The 24,269-nt window shown below is 35.2% G+C and overlaps 1 protein-coding gene across 3 annotated transcripts in view; it reads left to right on the top strand.

The window, feature by feature from the left end:
- ALCAM (activated leukocyte cell adhesion molecule) overlaps positions 1-24,269 on the top strand; it is a 201,032-nt gene that overhangs the window by 118,244 nt on the left and 58,519 nt on the right. For all 3 annotated transcript variants that reach the window (XM_028503317.2, XM_036018033.1, XM_028503316.2), the window contains exon 2: positions 23,005-23,105. In XM_028503317.2, coding sequence (XP_028359118.1) covers positions 23,005-23,105 — 101 coding nt within the window. The remainder of the gene's footprint in view (positions 1-23,004; positions 23,106-24,269) is intronic.

Genomic DNA, 24,269 nt, shown 5'->3' on the forward strand with positions numbered 1-24,269 from the left:
AGCATTTCACAACACAAATCCAGGTGACTGTGAGGATCCATCTATTAAAAAGCCAGGGATGGTGAAACAAGGAAGGGCTTAGCTCAGGCAAAGCAACAGGAGAACCTAGGCTGGTCTGCCATAGCTCACTGGGAAATCAGAGAAAAAGGGGCTTTGGGGACAGGTTCAAGGGATTATCCTGGGACAAGCTGTCAGCTGCCTTGGAGGTTAGGAGACTCATGCCTGTGAAGAAAGAAGTGAGGGATGAAGGGAAAGGAAATGGCCCTGGCTTCTCCCCAGAATACCAAACTTACGGGGTTTCCCCCCATTCTGTAATTTTCTGCTTCATTCTTCCCTGCTTTCTGCCCAAATTAAATATGAAACTTCAGCAAAAATGATAATTTTTCTAAAAATTAAATGTGAGAATACTTTGTTAAGAAATTTAGGACATGAGACTCCATAGAAGAATCACAATACAATTTGTGTTGTTTCGTTACCTTGTTACCAGCCTGTTATGTTTGTCAGCCTGCAGTGGTATGTGTGTGCTTTAATTACCTGTCTGTTTATTAGTATAACGTGTGTTTATCTTTCTTGCTTTCATCTGCTCAGTGTGACATAACGTATTAGCTTTGCCCCATTAGTGAAGGTGCTGGTACTCCACTGTCTCTGACACCTCTGAATTTTGTGCTTGTAGCTCTACTATCTGCAAGAGAGGCTACCAACTCTGAAAGAATCTAGTAAAGATCTTCAACATAAAAACTTTCAGAGGCCCAGAATGATCCAGTAGTGAAACAGAAATTCAAATATAAACATTTTAGTTTAACAATTTATATAATACCTTGCCAAATCTCTATTGTATTATTTTTATATATATTAATACAATATGGGTTATGGTATAATGCCTTTAGTATTTTTCCCCTCTAGGTTAAGTTCCATCACTAACTGCTCTAAAAAACATTAAAAAGTTTCTCCAATATGATGCTTAATAAATATTTAAGTATTTGATGCTTTTCAGAATTTTATGAATTGTATGAACCTATGCTCAATGATATACATGTTCACCAATAGAAAGGGCATAGCTTGTCTTCTTTAGGCAAATGAATGGCAACAAATAAAATTAGCGTGTCACAAAATTACTTCTGAGTTCAGAAAAGTGGTTAGGTGTGTACTAGCTGAATAGAAATGATGTTTAAATCACTATAAAAGTCCAAACAAAGTAGAATTTTCAAAGCCATGTAGAGTGGACATCTTACATCTTTAATATCCAAGATCTAGAAAACAATTTAAAATATCCATGTATCTCACACTTTTTAAGAGTAAATGACTTTAGGTAAGAGGAAACTAAAAATTGATAAGTGAATTACCAGTTAAGACAAAAGATCAGATTAGAATGTTATTTATTGCTAAAAAACAATGTCAAAATTTTGTTGATTTTCCTCATGGTAGATATTGTCAGTTTAGTAATTGTGATAAATTTACTTGTGATAAGGTATGAGGTACGTTTTATTAATTCTTTCCCAAATTCCCAGTGAAAAATCTCACATAGCTATAACATGGTTTAATTTCCAACCATACATAGAAAAATTCTTTCATCTTGCTGGAGAAAGGAATTTTTGCCTTAAAAATATGTTCTGTAAACTAATTCATGTGTGTCCTTCTATATACCAATTAATTTTTGTTCATTGATTGAAATCTGTTGGGGGTGCAGAGGTTCCTGTGTGATATAATTGGCTAATCAAGCTTAAATGCAAATAATTAAGTGGGGTAAACATTAGCAGGGATGTCAAACAGAACCACTTTTCCTCATGATCCACTAGTGGAAAGCCCATGTGCTTTCTAGACAGAGCAGCTTACTCAAATGATCTGAGTTCAAATGTGGCTGCCCCTTGCTTCTCCATTCTTCAGTATTCTGCCTCCATGTAAGTCTAGCAGTCCCCAAGGAAAACCACTGTTTTAAATTGGATTTCTAAAATTGCTCTGCTGATGAATACCAGTCCTTTAAAATAATGTAATACCTGCTATCCTTTTTTTAGTTTAAATTACTTTACTAAATAACCACTCTATTTTCAGAGCCTGCTTGTAGAAGGTCAGTGAGCTGTGAACTGGCTTCTTGAGTAGTCTATCCAGGGTCCTCATTACAGGTTTTGTTTAGGATTCATGTCAATGAAAATCTCCCAATTTATTTCTTCCATGTTATACTTGATTTACCAGCACAGTCTCCACATTAATTGACAGTAGAATTTCTTCTCCAGAATTCTACTCCCAGTGCCAAATATGTGAATCATCATGAATATGTCGTGAGAACAAATCTGCAATTATTCATGCCAGTTTCTCCTAACTGAAGGAAAAAGTGCACTTCATTTGTGGTGGTGGTGGTGGTGTTAAGTATAAACATGGTGCAAAGTTGTTACTAACAAGGAACTAACAATCCAACTTTTCTAAAGTGAGATATATAAGCTACTTTTATTTCACCATGTGTGTTTATTAAAATGAAATGTAACCTCAAGGTCCTTGTTTATTTTCCATCTATTCCAGTGTAGTGATTTGACCAACAGAAGCATAAACTAAAAATTGTAGTAAGCAACCATTTTGATCCTACTATCATCACCTACAAAGTATTAAATATCAAGTTACAGCTGTCACTCACTTGAACACCAAAACCTTTGTTGTAAATTGTGTTTAATTGACAGTGCAGTATTTAGGGGGAATAGTAATAAGTTTTCAGCCACACCATTATTTAAAAGTGACCAATTTAGCCACCTCTGCCCTGCTGTCAGAAAGCTACAATTGAAATAACAAACTAATTATAGTTCATATTACGATGGGAAAAAACTATTGAAACACAAAAATTGCCATACTTCCTTAATATCATATGTAAAATGACTAACTTTTCTCCTAGTCCTTCCTTCCTTCCTTCCTTCCTTCCTTCCTTCCTTCCTTCCTTCCTTCCTTCCTTCCTTCCTTCCTTCTTTCCCTCCTTCCCTCCTTCCTTCCCTCCTTCCATTCCCTCACTTCCTCTTTTCTTCCCTCACCCTCTTTTGCTTTTTTCTTTTCCTTTAAGGTTTCTGTATTTTCAAGATACAGGTTTTGTGTGTGGTGAAGTCAGATGACATTTTTAAAAAATCAGTCTCTCCCTTTTTTGACAGGAAGAATGAATATTTAATTTTTTATTTTTTAATTACAGTGTACATTTAATATTACTTTGTATTAATTTCAGATGTACAATATAGTAGTTAGACAATAATACACTTTTCCCCCAATAATGTCTCTTTCAAAGTGTCTCCTCTCTAACTTTAGAAACCCCAGAGAAAATACTGATACAATCTTTACATTTAATAGCGGGAAAAGCAGTTGTTCTATTAAATGTTTCATTGCATGCCATAGTAACCTACACTTGAAAATACATTATCTTCTTCCTAGCATTTGTGCCAAACTCTCCAAAACTCATCATTTAAAAAACACCAAGGTGATTTAGAACAAATGCACAGTGTGGTGTTAATAAAGAGGATATTGGGTTGAGAATCAGAAGAGTTGTTAAGCCAATTCTGCCTTCAGTACTAACAATTCTCAGGTACCCAGCCTCCCCAATTATATGATGGGTGTCCTGCAATAAATGACCGTTAAGGTTATTCCACATTCTAATGTACAGTGTTTCTAAATCATTAGACAGTTCCTTATAAAAGTGCAGTAGCAGAAATATTTTATAGAGCCAGAGGCTTATCTGCCACCCTCAACTATTCAGGGGTCAGCCAAGAACCCATGGGAAGTACAAAGGTTCTGAGCAGCCAAAGTAAGTGCTGAAGTCCATGAACAAAACCTTAAGAAAACTCCTTGAGGCCCTCACTCAGAGACTGTTTACTCTTTAAATAGAATCTCTTTTTAAGTTTCATTATCTGTTTGCAAAGGCCTGGCACTTGGGTGGCAAATGGGGAAGGGACTGCAAGGCAATCACGGCCTGAGAGCAACGCATGGGACATGCTCTCTGTAGGCTCTGAGGTCCTGAGCAAACGGGAGCTGTTAGCCTTAGCTCCAGGGAGTGCGGACAGCAAGAGTGAGACAAAAGTAAACCATTTCAAACAAAACAGCAATTTCAGAATCCAGTCAGGGTGGGGCTGTTTAGTATGCTGGCAGTTGAGTTTAATCACTTTAGTAGTTCCTGGGATCCTCACTAAGTTACAGCATAGTATATGCTTATAGTAATAACTGAGTTGTCACAAAAAAAGTTCACTTGTAGTCTGAATAATATTTGGTGTAAGAGATGACATACTTGGAAGGTGCATTTTCAAACATACAAAATGTTAGCTATTGTCATACAATTTGATTGGAAGTCAGGAGAGTATGCAATGCAGTACAAATGTTTTCTGTCTAAAAGAATTAAAGATTAAAAATCTATGGTAAATAGAAGTTACATTTGAATTACCTAGAAAATTATATCTGAATTAATCTTGAATATATGAAATATTACTCTAATTTTGAAATTCAGTTAATTTTTTATTATCTATAATGAAAGTAATTAAGATAAAATAATATTAATTCATTTTGTTCCCTATTTAAGCAAAATGGTTCCCTCTTGATTCACTTTTTTTGCAACATTATTTCTAAACTCATGAGCTTATTGATAGCACTATTAGAGAGATATAAAACATGGTTGCCATGCTAACACAAAAAACATTACATACTGAGGCAATGTAATGAAAATTTTTAACAATTCTTTTTTTTTTTAATCCTGAGGACATTTTTTATTCCAGAGAGAGAGGAACAGGGAAAAAGACAGAAAGAAAGATATTGATATGAGAGAACATCGATTGGTTGCCTCCTGCATACTACCCAACCAGGGACTGAACCTGCAACCCAGGCATGAAGCCTGACCAGGAATTGAACCCGCATACTGGACAATGCTCCAACCAACTGAGCCACATCATCCAGGGCTTTGACAATTCTTAAGGACACAATGATTTAGAGTTGAAGATGGGACAAGAATTCAGTCTCTAGATTCCTATGTTAGTGTTCTTTCAACTATGAGTTATAGAACTGATATTTTATATATATTTTACCATCACATCTGCTGCATGACATCAATGGCAAACATTTAAATAACAAAGAGCTGGGGGACATGACAGTCCCTGGTCCTAGGGGTTCAAGGCCATAATTTGGAAAGCCGTTCCCCAGAGTCGGGCATTTAAGGAAAGCACTCAGAGGCAACTGAATGGTGAGTAGGGGAAAGGCCATTAGCCAAGCAGGTGCAGGTTAGTGGGATGGATGGAGCACAGATCAGTAGATTGCTTTTTTGTAGAGCAGGGAAGGAAAAAGAACACTAGAGGCTGCTAACTCCTGGCTGTCAGCAGATTTCAAAAGACATATTTGAAAGATGTGTAAGTAATATTTTCCACTCTTTCCCTTTGTAAGACAGGCAGTATGCTTCAAATGAAAACTGAAATTAACTTGTAACCAAAGTTAGCAGCAGTGGTGCTTGGCAGATAGCTTTGGTCACACTATCGCTGGAGAATTAGAATGTTTAAACAATAATAGCACAATGGCTTTCTACTTTGTATCAGATCTTTGCATGAGGTCCTTAATCCACTCATCAGTGTTTTCAGAAACACTTCTGGAGTCCCAAAAGTATTCAGAAACTGCTACAAAAAAAGAAAAATTAGTGGTGACTGAAAAGCACCGTTTTGTAAGTCTTTATCTTTCGCATTTCATTTTTGAGCTTTCTTTATCAAAGCTCTAATTGGTAAGCACAAATACTGTATTTTTTTTTAAAAAAGCAATATTTTAAAGGACTATTTATGTTCCAGCTTTGGCTTTCTTTTTCTGTAGTGTTTACCAATGTTTTGAAACCAGAATGCATGTCACATTAACAATTTGCATTTAGAAATCCAGGCACCTAACACCCCCAGAGTTAATATTTGCTTTGGACTCTACTGCTTATTTAGTCTCAAGCTTTTCCAAAGAGCTAACACAAAAAGGCAGCCTTTTTATTTGCTTAGCAAGTGTGTGATTTCACACATAGTGTGTGATGTGCTTCTACAGAGATGAAGCATTAGCTGTTCTTCATGTGAGCAGTGTACTTAGCTGTGTTGGGAAATGTGAACTTTGTAGCTGCATGATGCAGCTAATTTTCTGAAGCTCATGTCAGTTCCACTTTGGAAATATCTCCACTTCACCATGCTTCCTCTTCTTCATTCCCCAGTTCTATTTCACTATTATTATGTGACCTAAATGCTTCAACTTTTTAACAGGTTTACTCACCCTTGGTCCCTTCTCTGGCTGGTCATCCTCCTCACTGCTGCTAAAGAGAACTTTCAACAGCAGAAACCCGACCACGTTTCCACCATCCTTAAAATAAACCAAAAACGCTTTTATTGCCTCCACACTCCTTACAAGATCAAGTCCCAATTCTTCCAGCTGTTATTTAAGGGCTTTCACACTATCACCCACATAGTTTCCTTCTCAGCTCTATTTCCTCCATTGCCCTAAATGTCAAGCCACCCTGGCTGAGCTAGATCATGCCTTTTCTCCCAGCCCTTCTTCTGCATGGAGTTTCTTTCATTTTCACTTGAAGAAGTCCTCATCTGTGAAGATTAATATGAATATCCTTTTTGTTTAAAGCCTTCTCCAATCTGTTCATTAGTCTCTCCTCTACTCCTACAACATTTCGCATATAATCTCTTTAGTTTGATTTAATTGAAGCCAGGAAGACATAATAGCTAACATATTTTGAGCTTTATTGAGATATTTTGACAGATAAAAATTGTATATAGCCTTGGCCAGATGTCTTAGTTGGCTGGAGCGTTGTCCTGTACACCAAAAGGTTGCTGGTTTCATCCCCGGTCAGGACACGTATGGGAGGCAACCAGTTTTTCCCTCTCCCTCCCTTCCTCTCTCTCTAAAATCCATAAACATATCCTTGGGTAAATATTTTTAAAATATTATATATATATATGTTTTTTAATCATGTGTATGTAATATATTTAAGGTGCACAGCATGGTGTTCTGATATATGTGCACATTGTGAAGTGATTACCACAGTCAAGCTGATTTACATATCCATCATGTCCCGCATTTACCCTTTGTGGGAGTGTGGCAGATAGGAACCTTGAAGTCTCCTCTCTTAGCAAATTTCAAGTCCACAATATGTTGTTATGAATTATAATCACCATGCTATACATTAGGTCTTCAAAACTTATTCCTCTTATAAGTTAAAGTAGGGCCCGTGACAAAATCTTCCCATTTTCCCAACTAACCCCCCCAACCCATTCTACTCTGTTGCCGTAAGTTTAGGTGTTTTTTGTTGTCATTGATTTTGGGGGTGTTTTAATTTTAGTTTCCACATATAACTGAAATTTGTATTTGTAAATACATATTTGTCTTTCTGTGTACAGCTTATTCCAGTCAGAATAATGTCTAGGTTCATCCATGCTGTCTTTAATAGAAGGATTTACTTCTTTTTATAAGAGTGAATACACTTGTGTGTGTATCATTTTCTCTATCCATTCATCCATTCACAGACACTTCAGTTGTTTGTATATTTTGACTATTGTGAATAATGCTGCAATGACCATAAGAATGCAAATAACTATTTGATATAGTGCTTTTAATTCCTTTGGATATATACCTAGAAGTGGTAGAAGTAAGATTACTGCATCATATGATAGTTCTATTTATTTTTAAAGCATCTTTGTACTCTTTTCCATGATGGCTGTACCCATTTCCATTCCCACAAGCAATAGACAGGCGTTCCTTTTCCTCTTCACCTTTGCCAATACTTGTCTTTTGGCTTTTTAGTAACAACCATCATTGCAGGTGCGAGATGATATCTCATTGTGGTTTTGATGCATATTTCCTTGATGATTAGTGATGCTGAGCATCTTTTCTTAATAGCTAATATTTATTGAGCACTTGTATGAAAAGCACTCTTATATGACTTACATATATGAATTTATTTAATATTCACAACAACTCTATGGACTTCATACTGTTATTTCCTTCCATTTCATAGCTGGGGAACGTGAGCATATGTACATAAAATAACTCTCACCTCCCTCATAGTAGCTGGGCTTGAGTCACACTAATGCAGTCTGAGTCCAGAGACCACTCCTGAACTGCTGCGCCGTGCAGCGTGTTGTGTTTCATTGGCCTTTCTTTGCAGATTTTAATTCCCTTGGAATAGATCATTTCTTCATGTTTGTATGCCTAGCAGAAAAATGGCATCTGACATGTAACCGATCAATAGCTTCATGCCCAACGCATTTTCATTAATACGAAATAATATCCTTGGATTAAGAGAAATTTGACTTTCAAAAGTTTATAGAAAATATTCTGAGAAAAAACTAAGGAATGTTTACCACAGGTGAGTAATTAAAAATATTTGATACTAAGATACTAAGTGGCTCTTGATGTTTAACATACATCTTTTACAGTTTCTCAATTACTTCAACAATATTGGATAATGTTTAACCCACATTTATGTATAGTCTATTCTTCAGGCACATGCAGTTTTCCTTTCTTTTTTTATTTATTATTATTATTCTTTTTTAAATATTTTATTTATTTATTTTTTTAGAGAGGGAAAGGAGGGAGAAAGAGAGAGAGAGAGAAACATCAATGTGCGGTTGCTGGGGGTCATGGCCTGCAACCCAGGCATGTACCCTGACTGGGAATCGAACCTGTGATACTTTAGTTTGCAGCCCGAGCTCAATCCACTGAGCTATGCCAGCCAGGGCTCCAGTTTTCCTTTCTCAATAGATTGCATTGGCTTTCCCATATGTTGATACATCATCATAAATTGTCTTGTAGCTATAGAGGTTTTAGAATGAGAAGCACACTTCATAATGACATCTTCCTGAAGTCCATGTGTGTCCTGTTTCCATTAACCATATGTTTACCTTTGGTGACTGCTAGGTCAGCTATTTTGTTGGAAATTTCCCTTGTAGAATAGTTCTTAGTATTTAAAATTAAAGATAAGAAACAATGGACTTCTGAGTAACAAACTCTAAAGTCATACTTATCACCTGAAAGATATTTAATATATACTCATTGACTGAACATGTGTCAGTAGTCATCTACGTATTGAAGCTGTCTGCAATTCAAAAAACATAAGGAAAATATTTTCAAGTTGATTCCAGAGTCATTTTTTGTCATCTGTACAATATATATGTTGTATTTTCAGACAATGAAAGTCTAAACATTTCTGTCTTTTCTATTTGATTTGTCTGTTTTTTAATTTATTACTGGGGGGAAGCTTTTAGAGTACTTTCGGTTATAGAACTTACCCATATTTTGCTGTGTATAATGCATACTTTTTTGCCCAAATTTTTGAGGGAAAAAAGGATTTGCATTATACATAGGTAGTACTAATTCCATACCTATATAAATGTGTTTAATTCTTTTATTTATGCTTATGCATTAAAAGCATAACTCTAGAAAGCAATAATGATATTTGTATGCAAAATAATATCCTGGAATACTGTAATCAGTTTTGTTTCTAAATATAAATAAATAAATAAATAATTGAATTTAAAAATTAAAAAGAAAGATTTTTTTCTGAAAGTTTGAGCCAAAAACACAGGTAAGCATTATACACAGCAAAATACGGTAAATGAGATTCATAAACAAGGCTATGATAGAATCTGAAACATTCCTGAAACTTTTAGAGCTCAACTCTATAACCTGAAGTCTTTTGATGTGCAGGAACAGTGAACTTTTTCTTAACCTCGGTGATGCTATTGTTTTTAAAAGATGTTAAAAATAGCAGAGCCAAAAAGGTAATATTATAATATTCAGTTTGGGGGAATTTTGAGTGTCATTATCTCCCTGAGCAGTAACCACGAATGAATTATCAAAGACATTGTCTCTTTAAATGGAAGATGAACCAAATGTATTAGCACCTCAGTGGGTTGGGAGTATGTGGGAAACATAATCGCAAAGCAGAGATTGCTGGGCTTCAGCTCAGCTGCCAGGACACTGAGAGGTCTTGGTGTTGTCAGCACCTGGTGAGGTCTGCCTCTGGACACAGCTGCCGAGACTGAGATCACCTTTGCTGGTAGATGCAAAACTCTGTCCTTGAAGATTTTAGTTCTTCTCTCCTCCGTAATCAAGGGATTTAGAAGACACTATCTAAATATCAAATATGTTTCATAGACTGAGTTTTTAAGTTGTTTTAAAATAATTAATGGAGTATTTTTATGTGTTTTAGGTTTACAGGAAAATTGAGAGTTCCCATATATTTCCTCAACAGTCCCTCCTCCCACTTCCCTTTAATTAACATCTTGCATTAGTATGATATACTTTTAGAATTGTTGAGTCAATATTGATGTATTATTTAAGAAAAGTGTATGATTTATATTAGCTTTCCCTTTTTGTGATGTACATTTTATGGGTTTTGACAAATGTATAGTGAGTTGTATCCATCATTATAGTATCAGAATAATTTCACTGCCCTGAAGATTTCATGTTTTCCACATATTCCTTCCTTCCTCCCTCCCTTCCTCCCTCCCTCCCTCTCTCCACCTGAACCCCTGGCAACCGCTGATCTTTCTTACTACCTCCATAGTTTTGCCTTTTCTAGAATGGCCCATAGTTGGAACAATACAGTGTGTAGCCTTTTCAGATTCACTTCTTTTACTTAGAAATATGTGTTTAAAGTTCCTGTGTGTCTTTTCATGGTTTGATAGCTCATTTCCTTTTATCGTTGAATAACAATGTATTGTATGGCTGTACCACAGTTGGTATCTATTCACCTACTGAAGGACATCTTGACTGCTTCTAGGTTTGGCAATTATGAATAAAACTGCTACAACATTCATATCCAGGTTTTGGTGTGAACATAAATTTTCATCTCACTTAAAAGTTGTAATTGTGGAAAAAAGTATTTTTGATGGAAAGGAATGACATAGGTTTTAAAATTAGGGAGACGATTTGAATCCTATCCTTTTCATTGTATTCATTCAATAACATTTTTGTAGTAGTCCATATCGCTACTCTTCCGGGTGTTTGAAATGCACCAAGTGCTACTTACTCTCTGTTAACTGAGTGACTTGTCTACCTTAAAGGGCCTTATTATACCTCTGGTTTCTTATCTGTAAGGTGCCTACCTCCTCAGTTTTTATGTTGGTTTGAAAACTAGATGAGTTATCATGGACAGCAGTTAGTGTGCCTGGGAATAGATGCTCTGTTGCAGCCTCACAGCCCATTGAGAGATAGGTAATCAAATACGTTAGTTTATTTTCTTTATATTCCCTCCAATCTACAGGGTTTTTTAAATATGTAAGTTTAAATATGGGAAGCATTATAACACTTTTCAAGCAATGTTCCTAAATTGGCCATTATATAAAATGAAGTGTGGACCTGTAATCATTTTCTCTCTATATAACAGTGATGAGAATTGGGCTTGAGCTGAAAATTAATTTTGAGCCCTGGCTCTACCACATACTGGCTTGGCGATGTTGGGATCGTCTCTTAGCTTTGCAGGGCAAACAGTGTCTCATTAGTAAAATGAAATACCCTAATACTTGTTCACTGTGCAGGTTTATTTGCTCATCACACAGGACTTTTGTGAGGCCCAAATGCAAAAATGTACAATATACATAAAAGAATATTGAGAAATATAAAGTACTATAAAAAATCCATTATTATGACTATTATTGCTCTACTATATTATTTGTTTTTAATTTAGCTAACCCTTTACCAAATCAATGTGTAGTTTTTTTCATTGTTTTCATATTGAAATCCTTGTCTACTAATATTAGAGGAGCATCAAGGTATTTATGTTCTGCCTAATTTCCCCCATGTGTTAGTCGGAAGCCTCTGAGCAGCAGATGCCAAAATGGATTAAACATTCAAGCGTTGTAGCAGAGGAAACACCAAAGTTAGAAAAAAAGTGAGGAGGGAGGTGGTGAGCTGGGGAATCATCAGACTGCAATGTAACTCTGACATGAGTATCAGAAGATTTGGTGGGCATGTCTTAAATTTTCATGTAACCTAAGGAATGTTTGTCAGGAAGTTGGGGTGTCCTTAACCATAGCACCCAAAGGAGTGCCTTTCTCCCAGAAACTTGCACGCCTTCATAACCCTGCTCTGCTCAGTCATGAGCTGAGAACAGTGGTGGAAAGTGTGGCCTTAGCACACACCCGGTGCTGAATATTAGAGAGTCTCAGCTGCAGCCCTTGGGAAGTTACATTCCTTGCTGTTGGAGGCTATCAGGTACATTTTCATGCCCATCTTGTCCTTGATAGCTAGTTTTCCAAAAATTGTTCTGTGATGCATTAAACCATTTTCTAAATTAAAGCACAAATGCAGCCTATTTTAAAGTTATAATTGGCTGCTGGGACTATGAAATGGGCTCAGAGTTCAGGTCTTTGGGAATTAGAGAAGGTTTCAAAGCTGGAGCCAACTTCAGGTCCAGATTTCACAAAATTTTTAAAAATCTTTTAATATTCCTCTACTCTGACACCCTTAGAAATGATAAAACTACCTTTCAATACAGCTTCCTATATCTCTCGGCTCTACTCATCACCTTCCTAAATTATCTTGTTCTCTTTCCCTTTTTTCCTCCCACTCATCAATTAAGAGTAACGACTGTCAGGGAAAATGGAATATATAAAAAGTTATTGTTAATATTAATAGGTGACACACTTGTCTCCATAAGTTCATGCATTCCATAGTTACTCTGTCACCATGGACAAGCCACTGTGGGTATTGTTTTCCATGCTTACATGGTCTTTGAGGTGACTCAAGATCTCTAAAGTCTGGAAGATGATTTCAGTTTCATGTAACAGATTATGCTGATGTCCTAAGTATATGTAACTCTTTGTTTTATTTCTAAATTTTACTTTTCCTATGATTTTCATCTCTTTCCAATTTACTTATTATCTTGGAAAATCTTTCTATTGCTCCTTCCTCCTCAAAACTAGAAAACTAGATTTTATAGTAAGCTGCATTTAGTTTTTAAAGAAAGGGGAAATGCCATAGAAATCCATCATTTTCTTCCTGTGACCTAAAATTATATTATAGCTCCTCTTGGGAGTTGTCAATTAAAAGTGTAGAATTTACACAAATCTCTGTCCTGGAAACCAGGCAGCAATGTGTACCAAATATGTAAGAAAACCTATTAAATAGCTTTTTAACCTATATTACTTACCATGTTTGATTGAAATCTATATGCTCAGTAGACATAAGCAATGCTAATTGGGATTCATGCAAAAAAAACAAAAGATAGCAAAAACCTATTTCATCCTATGTAAACATTTGTTGGGGGATTTAGTTAATATTTAATATGAAATATACCGGAAGCGAGCATACTCGACTAGATCATTCCACCAATCCAGAAGCAAATGTTTACCATTCTACTCATTCTGTAGTCTTAACAATTCATTAGCTATCACTGGTAATAACTACCTCAGTTATAATTAAAATTCTCTAATGCTGTTAAATAGTACTTTAAATGGTAAAGTAATACAATTAGCACAAGTTATTAACTGATTTTTTCTGTGAAAATAATGATCCTTCTTAGCTAAAAGTCTTTGTGATACATCTTTTCTAAGATATTTTGAGACACAGTTCAGCTGTTAGAAATCTGTTTGGTTTTTTGGGGTTGTTATCAAGGATAGCTTTGAGTTTCTCAAATCAAGAGGTCTTTTAGTTGTATGGCATTAAATTATTTGCCATACAAACAAATTTAATAATGTTACAATAACTATGAACTCTTTCTAAAGGCAGACTCCAGTCTCAATTCCAAAAGTTTCCATTACTTCAGATGATGCAATTTAGGTCTTTGTGAAGCTTTGTGCCTGCTTTCCTCTTGATGGTATTTTCAAGAATACAGTACAGTTATTGTTCTTGCTTAAAAGTAATTGAACTATATTTACAATTTCAATACAATTTATGTCAAAATACACAAGAAAATATAAGTATCACCGTTCAAATATAGCAGATACTCTTAAGTAGTTAAACCTGGAATTTATGCTCAGAAAATATTCAGAGCAATGGAGCATAAAAGTACGTGTCTTTCCTTTGCATTATTTTAACCCAGGGAGTGTTCAAATATTGGTTTCTACTACCTACCTCTTTTGTTAAGCTAGCTCCAAAGTGAAGTCCTCAGGATCTGGATACAATATAAGAACAAATGCAGGAAGGGGAGCAGAGGAGAATAACATTTTACTTATTATTTTTCTTATATTGCATTATATTGAATAATTGTCTGGGTGGAGGACTCTCCTTATACGAGCATCTTAAAAACACAGCATCAAGTCCTAGATAATTTGGAGCGGTATGATAATAGACAATAGTCAATTTTATGAACTTCAACTCACATAAATTAATTACATAAATGTTTTTAATTTTTATAATGAGCAAACTGCATAACATAAAGGAAATTATGCTTAAACAGTCTCATGTTTGGACTTATTCATTGTGAAAAATCTACTTTAAAGTAAAATATAGAATATTGTTCTTTCCATATACAAAATTTAAAATCTGTGGTTTAATGCGTTTGCCCTGTCTCCCTTTACTTCCCATGAATGCATGTGTGGGCCCACACAGCATTAAGTGTTTTTAAGTGTTTTTTTAATTTAAGTTTGTCCCTGCAAAAAGACTAGTGTTTTGGCATGCTGCCATTGGCCCCATAACTTAGTCAAAAATTTATCCTCAGGAATGATGGCTTAGTAAACACAGAGGTCAGCCCTGGGACAAATGTGTGGGAATCCCAGTCTCGTCACAACAGGGAATGTGAGGACAGTTAGTTGCCATAGAACCTTTTAACTTGGTGCTTTTAGTGACATTTCAAAAGTCTTGGTCTGTGCACTATTTTGCCTGTATGTTATATGCCTTTAAAAAGTTTTTTAAGCGAAAAGAGCTTTGTTTGAATAATTTTAATATACTGACTTCTAATCAGCATGGTGCCCCTTGCCCTTACCTTGTTGGATTCCTTAGAATTTCAAAAAATAGCACATGGCTTTCTGGAATGCTAAATGCAGAGAACAGAATATGGGCTCCAGGAATACGTTCTTGAGAGTTCCTTTCAGTACAGTGCAGCAGGGCATTGTTTCACCCGTCATTATCGAGCTCCTGCACATGGTGCTGCAGCAAGTTTCAAAGCGAGTGAAAGATGGGCTTCTCCCTCCAACAGCTTGGGGTGTACTGGGGAAATTAAACTGATAATTTCCCCCCTTTTAAAGAGAAATTAAACCTTTAAATACATAAACAAATATATATATTTAAATGTACATGTAGAATTTAAACTGCATGAGAGCAAGCTTATCAGATTTGATTTATTTGTCTGTTTGTTTGTTTGTTTGCTACTGCTGTATTTCCTACCCAGGAACAGCTGTTGGCACCGAGTAGGCACTCGGTAGTCAATGAATGAATGAATGAATGAATGATAGAATATAGAGAGAAAAAAAGAAACAACACATTTGGCTCTCAGTTCTTTTCAATGGGTTTGTGTATAACATTGTGTGTACGTACACTTTATTTTATTATTCCTATGTTAACGAACATTGAAGTTACTCCAGTGTTTTAGTGTTGAAAATGATGCTGCATTATCTTTGTACAAATTGTGTACTTGTACAAAAACGTTTGTGGGACAGATTCCCAGTGGTAGAAGGACTGGATCATAGGGCATTAGGCTTTTAACATCAGATGGATACCATCCCACTGTGCTTCCACAAGTTCTGTTCAAATTAGAAGGAACCTTAAATATTTTATTTTTTATGTAATGTTCTCTTTGACAATCTGATGGAAACTTTGAATTCTCTCTGCATAAAATAAATGTTTTTATGCTATAGTTTTGGGCTTTTATACGTTGGTTTAGAGGAATCACAGATGCCCTGGAGTTCATTATGGACCCCAAGTTAAATTCTAACAAGTGCAGGAGAAGCTACACATTTGCTGATTTATAATTTATGAGGCATCTCTCAAAAATAAAAATAAGCATCTACAACTTAAATCAATTCTGTTGCTTTGAAGTAATTTTTAAATAGAATTTTTGCTTTAAAGTAGCCCCAAAAGGAATACAAATACTAGTGCTGAAGGTGAGAGTAAAGAAAGCTAACAGTTTATTATTGCACTTTATTAGGCAGCTTTCACTTGCATTTATGAATTTGGAAAAACTGCCAGTCTTAGGACATATCCCATTTGAAGACCAAATATTCACTATGTAGAAATTCCTGTAATTAAAGAAATGGAATTTGCTTTAAAAGAGGAGACCAAGTATCAGTGCCTCTACATGGTGCTGTGTATGACTTTCTGCTGAAGGAGTAGTTCTCTCTCCATCTACAGAAACCTTTATTTAGTGGTCAAGGTAAATGAAATTTCTTCCAAGAAGCCTTTACCAGTATCTTCAAGCTTGTTCATTGTTGGAACTCCTTTCTCTGCATTCCCACAACACTTAGATAATCTATTTAGCAGAGCTTTTGTATTCCATCATATTCCTTAAGGAATAGGCCTCAGTGTTCTTTGTATATGTTTTCCCCACAAAGCACACCTAGCAATGTGTCTGAAGTAGATGCTCAGTAAATAGATGATGTATGATTGAATGTGTAAACAAATGATTTTGAGATAGGCCTTAAAGAATGTATAAAAACTCAGCCAGAACATAAGGAACAATGATAAAATGAAGGAGAGGGGGGCAAAGCCTAAACTAATTGGGAAGAATTATGACTCACCCAGCCTCATAGATCATCCCATGCTTATTGTATAATGAGCTATGGGGAAATGGTGAATTGAGAAGATAGTTTTCAGCACAGCAGTGCAAACACTGATACTCTATTTTAAAATTTGTATTGTTTTTTATAAATCTCCTTTTTAAAATACAGTATGGATTATTACATTAACCTATACTTTAAAAAATTTGAATAGTTTGAGCATTATAATATACCAAATTTCTAATGGAGTAAAGAGCACATATCCTAAAATATATTTTCTGTGTACCAGCAGTATTTTATAATGTAATAAGATGGTCCTTTTCCCTTTAAATGTTATTCCACAATGGCCTCACCATTGTATCTAAAGATATCATGTAATGCACTTACAGAATTGTAGGAACTGATGGGAAAAAGAGAAGGGAATAATTACTAATTTTCTTGTAGGGATTATACAATCATACCTACTTTACAATATATGACCCTTTGAAAGGCAGTGTAGAAAGTAAATGTTAAACAAATGTTCCCTGCTTCAGATTCAGCAAGGACACAACTTGACCTCCAGCTCCCCAAGTTTATTGACAGGAAATTGTAAAAGGAAACGAGAGGAGAAAAACTCTTTTCTCAGTTCTCGAAATAATGAGATAAATGACATTGGATTCTCTCAGATGTCTTCTCCCATCTGCATCTGTTCTAAATCACTTGGGAATTACAGGCCCTTGTAATGCACAAAGTGCACACACATGGTCTTACTGGTTTTATATCACATGACCTTCACAAAAAAACTTAAACTCATATTTAATGCAAATAAGCATGGGAAGAGTCATGAGATGACTTTGTGTCATTGAATCATAAAACCACAGGTTTGGAAGATACTTTAAAGCTGTCTACTTCACCTTCTATCAGAACTATGATGTATTATCTTATTAAATAAAATGTCATATGTATAGTTTAGAAAGTACATATAGTGTGTATAATTTGTGTTTGTTTGTGGCACATGAGTTAAACTTATTAGACAGAATGTTTCTTGACATTTCTGTAAAGAAATTGAATCTCAAATTCCTCAAGTTGGGAATCAATGACTGCCCCTGTGTAGTTTAATGTAAGATGTTTTGTGAGGAAAACCAATTTGAATTTGATAATAACAAAGCATTATTATGTGCTCTTTCTGGCTCCATTCTTTCATTCACATCCAGTCCTACTGAACATAACTTAGTCCTGCACTAAGATTCTAGTTTGTAACAAAATCCCTTTATTGGAAACCAGTCGTGTTGAATGAAAGAAGTCTGACTGAAGGTCTGAACCAGTGGAGTGGTTCTCAGCTAGAGGAGAGCTTGGGGGTAACTTTTTTCCCAGGGACCTTTGTCACGTCAGGAGATTCTCCTGTTGTCATAAGTGGGGGAGGGTGTTATTGGCATCTCATGGGCAAAGATGGGAATGCTGCTACTCACACACAGGACAGCCTTCCATGATAAAAATTTATTCAGCCCAAATGTCAGCAGTGATGAGGTTGAGAAACACTGCTAGAAAGCAATGTTACAAAATATGTACATGTTTGAGTTAGAGTTGTACACATCTGAATTTATTAATAAAGTATATAGGGACATTAAAGTTACAAGAAAGTAACTTCTACCTACTTCATCCCCAACAGTTCATTTGCACAAATAAAATTCTCTAAAATTTCCATAGAACTGGGAGTTATTTCTTATAAGCTCTGAGCCAATTGTAATTGTGAGTAACCCCTCTATGACACCTAACAGGACTGCAGAGCTAAAAAAAATGCTTTTAAGACTGATGATGCTATTAAAATATCAATGCAATAAAAATAATTAGCCATGATCAATTATACCATGTAAAAATAGATTCTCTTTAATTATTATTCTATTCTCTATACTCTTTGATGATCTTCTGCTTGAAATGTGGTAGTAGATTCTGAATCTTAAGTCACCTCAACTCAAAAGTCTATGTTAACAATGCAAAAAGAATGATTACTTGGAACTTGATAATCCTTAAGAATTAAATTTTATGGAAAAAGTATTTCTCACCAATGTGGTCAATATTATTATATTTTATTATTTCAGTTTGAAATAAAAAGCATTCACCTAACTTTAGTTTTTTACCAGAGTTCATTTTCAGTGTCTCTTTAAATTATTTGCTGTACAAAATGCACAACCATGACTACCTTGTATTTTGTGACCACTTGCCTGAGAGTCTACATGTCAGAATTATTTGGTCAAGAGATTTTCCCTATGCTGTGATTTTCCCATGCATTTTGCCTACATTCTCCTATATAGCCTCTCCAGTTCTATTGTTCTTAATCTTTAGTTAATAAGTCTTCATAAAAATACTTAAATAAGTATATACATCTCAAATCTAACATGTTTTTCTATTTTATTTTATGCCAGGACATTTTGATAAGAACAGTAGTATTGATAATATATAACAATACCTTAAATGTACAGAACATACTTAACACAAAAACGTTCTAGACCACTTTAAACTATCTTATGGCATATGCATGTACACATAGATATAACATGTACCACATTAGAAGTGCATGTGCTTGTGCACACACACATTTCTTCTACTTTTTATATTTAACCTCTTTGAGGAAGGACATCATAGGCATTCTACTAATATATTTGCAATAGTGTCCAATAATCTCTAGGCTACAAAACCATGAATAATTTAACCAACTAATATTACAGGGAGAAAAGTGCAGGGGAATTCTAGTAAGCCAAATTTAATTCAGACTTAGCAGTTCGAAGAGGAAATCTCTTCTATGAAAAGTATAAATAGAATCATTTGTGTTGATGGGTGCTTTGAGTCTCACCGGCACTTCACTCAAAAGACTGAGACGCCTTTAGAAAATCAGGATGCCGATTCAGCGCCACATCACAGTTGTCTTTGTGGCCACTCCATCCCTTGGGAGTTAGAGAGATCCGCTCGACCCCAGGTGCAAGCATTTACTCCTCTCAGGTGAAGCTGGGAGTGAGTCTAGAGGAGGAAGGTTGATGATTATAACAAACTGGAAAATTATTTTAAACTCATCATGATTGTGGCCCTAAATCTGTCCAGCTAATTATCATTCAGTCTGCCCTAAGTCTCTGCACCAGTGCTTCTGCCTGTAACTAACTGCTGGCCTGTTACCTACTGGCTTCCTTCTTGTCACATGTCCTATTTCCCTTATGTTCGTTATGCTCCGAAGGGTCCTGTCCAGGCTAATTTTGGATGTCAAGCTGTCATTAAAAGACCCAACCATGAACATTTAAATAATTGAAAGTTATCTTAGCTTTAAATTACCCTTAAGTTATTGTGGTCATCACAAGTAAGCAAAAGGCATTTCATAGTACCCTTTACGAACTACAGAGCACAGATAATCCTTAGTTTCTCCTGAGAGAGAGGGAGCAATGTTTTCTCCTCTAGTTTCACACAAAAACTCTTACAAAAATGTTTGCTTTGTATTGTTTCTCTTCAAAAAATAGAGTGCCATCCAAGCACGAATCCATGTTTTCTATTCATTAAGGACAATATGTGGTAAGAATTCTCAAAATCCCAGTGTCATCAACTCCCTCCTGATTTTCAGAAGTTATCTGATAACCAAAATGGAGAGGATGACATGATGTTCAAATGAGAAACCATCTTATTAGATGCCCATTCAATGCCACGAGCTGCCCCTGAGGTTGCGGAGACTAAACTTAAATGGTCCCTTCCCCATTGTAATTTCACTTTCATCACTGAGACATTATGGACTTGAAATTCATAGAGCTTTAAAATTTATTATAAAATTTGGTGTGTATATATAGAGAGAGCACATTAAAGTTCTCTAGGGAAGATAAAAGCTAAATGGTTTGAAAGAAATAGAAAAGCACTAAATTTAGGGGAAAGGAATTTTCTTATTTCTCTGTATACTGGCAAAGGATTTTACCTATTGGTACCTAATCTCTGTAAGTTGTTTTTACTTCTTTGGAGCATCATCTGTCGTCAAAAATAAGTATGCTTTTATAATGATAAGAGATAATTAAAGGTGCATGTCCTACTGTGACCTAAGGTATAGATCCAGATTATCTTAGAGTTATTAGGTGTTCAAGTATCTTGCTATATACTTAAAAATAAATTATATCCCCAAATGGTTTCCTTGGCTTGGCTACCTGCCCCTGTGTAGTACACGAATAGATCTTAAAATACATTATAGAAGTTGCATATATAGAAGCCAAAGTATTATAGAAAATGAGTACTATAATGTAAAATAAAGCAATTTAAGCAATTTCTTAACTCCAGTTAGTTTGCATGTCTGCAAACATATGTCCAAACCCTTACAAATTTTATCTTAATAAGGCCAAAGACATCATCTCTTTATTTAGAAGCTTAAAGTTTTCTATGCTCTTAGGTTAAAAGGAATTAAAGCTACAACATGGGGAAGACTAAACAAGTTAAAAATTAATGAGGTAGTTTTTTATAATAACACTGAACATACAACAAACAATTTTAATAAACCTCTTGTCTTCAATACCAAGTGAAAACCACATTGTCACACAATATATTTGTGTTCTTTAGTTTTAAAATGTTAAAATGCTGGAAACTAGTTGTTATGTGACATAAATACATAAAATTTGTAATGATTTTGTTCACAGGAGGCAAAATTGCTTTTGAGACAAGTAGCTTCTTCAACTGACAGAGATTTAAAATAGGAATTTTATTACCTATTTTTATTTATGAAGGTTAATGATTTTTTATTCCAATATGAAATTTTGTGTGCATTGTGATTGATGGGTAAATAATGAAATATGGTATTGACCCATGTCTTGTTTCTTCATGAAGTCATAAGGTGGTCTTATTTGTGTGTTGCACATGCCTTAGCTTTGCACTTTAGCACCACCTGGTGGACGAAATATCATTTTCTTCTGTACTTAAGCCCCTTTACTATATATCTAATCCAGTTATGACATACAGGTGTTTTAATTATAAAAGTACCTAATTTTAAAGATTACAGTAAACAATATGAAATTAAAAAATCAGAGGTGTTTTCTAAGTTCTCATGACCAGTTAAATGTCTGAGTTTTTTAAAACTTCATTAATATATATGGATTTGAATAGTCAGATACATACATATGCAAAAACTGGAATTTTCTTTTATCATTTAATTTTGTATTATTTACATCATTTTCTCAATGAAGAATCAAATAGGACTAAGACATTTTCAGGGTTTTAGTTGTAAATTATAGTGTAAGTTAGATTGTCTACCAAAAATTCAGGATAATCTCTTTGTAAATACTTTGTGAAGAATTTTCATACAACAAATTCTTATTGTGATAATAGTTTATGTACAATTAAAACTAAACTAGTGTTTTAACCAATGCTATTATAAAAGAAGGCATTTTCATGCTTATTTCCCCTTATAATTAAAATTTAGTGTGGTCTTATATGTATTATTAGCTCTTAGTTTTTACACTTAAAAAAAAAGTTTCCAGAAGATAAATATGACATTTCAGGTGAAAAAGACAACTACATTTTACATTAGTTCTGATAACGTAACACATGTTGATCTTTGTCTAGTTCCAGACCTCTGTGAAATACGGTGAATGTTTTTCCTGTGAAATACGGAGTTAATACACCCTCACACGTCACTGTATTCTTTAGGAACACACTCTTATGCATTCCCGGGTAAAATTGTGGGGGATGGGGGTTTAAATTTGAATTGTGTAACATCCAAAGGCTTAGTAGCCAAATAATAGCTGATGATATTTAAATAGTAAATATGTTCTAGCTTCACGCTTTTAGTATGTCATTTCAGATAAAATTATAGTAAATAACCTCTGTTAAGATATGCTTCTTAAACTACAGTTATTTGTAGTAGACGCTCCCTCCCACCCCTTTGCCCCTTATCCAAGGCTTTGCTTTAACCGAGATCAGAAGGTATTAAAGGGAAAATTCCAGAAGTAAACAATTCATAAGTTCAAATGAGCACCATTCTGAGTAGTGTGATGAAATCTTGTGCTATCCTGCCCTATTCTATTTTATTATTAGTTATTGTTGTTAATCTGTTATTGTGCCTAATCTATAAATTAAACATTACTATAGGTATATACAGGGTGGGGCCAAAGTAGGTTTATAGTTGTGAGTACACAAAGCAGAGTTTATTCTTGTATTACTGTTGAATAATTGTTATATTATTTTCCATATGAGTAACTGCAAACCTACTTTTGCCATATCTTGTATATATAGGAAAAAACATAATATATTTAGAGATTATTACTATTTGTGGTTTCAGGCATCTACTGGAGGTCTTGGAATGCATACCTTGTGGGCGAGGGGGACTACTGTACTTTGTTACCTCAAGAAAACACTTAAAATCTTCTCTGTCATTTCCCCCCTTCTTTCTAAGGCCTTGGATTATATACTGTAAATTCAGCATATGGAGATACCATTATCATGCCTTGCCGACTCGATGTACCTCAGAACCTCATGTTTGGCAAATGGAAATATGTAAGTGTGACCTACCTTGGATTTATTTAATTGCCTGTAGTTATTGAAATAAAATTCCTCCCCTGAGTGAATGTGAATTTCAAATTAACGTAATGGCAATGTTCAACAGTGGTACAAATGTAGGCATGTAGAATTCATGTGTTGATTATGTCAGAAGAATAATTCCTAAGTCTTACACAACAAATACTATTTTAAAATAAAGCTGATAAACACCTGATTCTTAGATCATATTAGTCTGAAAAATTCAACATGAAGTGTTTGAGGCAGAAGAAGATCAGGGGTCCAGAGTGAAATGAGTGGGAATAGGACAAGGCTTAGTGGCAGCCCTGCTGGTGTTCTGCTTGGTGTGGCTGTTGCAAAGGCTGGACGCACAGTGGCTGATGTGCCCAAAGGTTCCCTGCCCGTTGATCTCAGCATTATAGGTTATCCCTGATGATTTAGTCTCGGGGTGTGTTGATGTGTCAGTCCTTTCTACATTTAATGTTGTTTATTTTATCCATTTGTTGCAGATAACAAAATCATATTTTCTTGAGTATCAAGGTACAGATGGGTCTGGAAATGGTAGGTGGATACCCAGGCAGGTGGAGGTGAAACGGTCAAGTGACATCAACTGACAAATTGCCTCAATTTAATTACTGAAGCCAACACGAGGTGTCTCTGAGGCATGATTTCCCAGTGCTGCCTCACATGAGACCCATGGTAGTCTGCAAGCTTAAGGTTGACATGGTCCCCTGAGCAGAATGGCTCCTTGAAATATTAAAAGATGTTTGAGTAGGAAAAGGGTTTAATGATCAAGTAATTTTTGAAGTACCTTTATTGCAACGTTTTTTATAGCATTTCATGTGTTGAGGCACATTATGAATTATCTGACTTTGATTCATTTCTTGGTTTTATTTAACCACACAAATTTTTTCCCTCGAATATCTGCAAAAACAAACATTCTAAAGAATACACTTTGGGAAATGTGCTTATGGCTGCAGCTGAAGGGTGAAATAACACATTCTTTTAACATATGCATTCTCAAGTCAGATCAGCATGTTCTCCTGCACTCACTGCAGGCTCCTGGACAGAGAATTACTCCCCATTTTCTCATCAGTAACATGAAATGATAAGAATAATCTTCTTACAGTGTAATGAGGGTTACGTGAAGTAACTCATATCAGT

Source organism: Phyllostomus discolor, chromosome 2 (genome assembly GCF_004126475.2).
Source record: "Phyllostomus discolor isolate MPI-MPIP mPhyDis1 chromosome 2, mPhyDis1.pri.v3, whole genome shotgun sequence".
NCBI lineage: Eukaryota > Metazoa > Chordata > Mammalia > Chiroptera > Phyllostomidae > Phyllostomus > Phyllostomus discolor.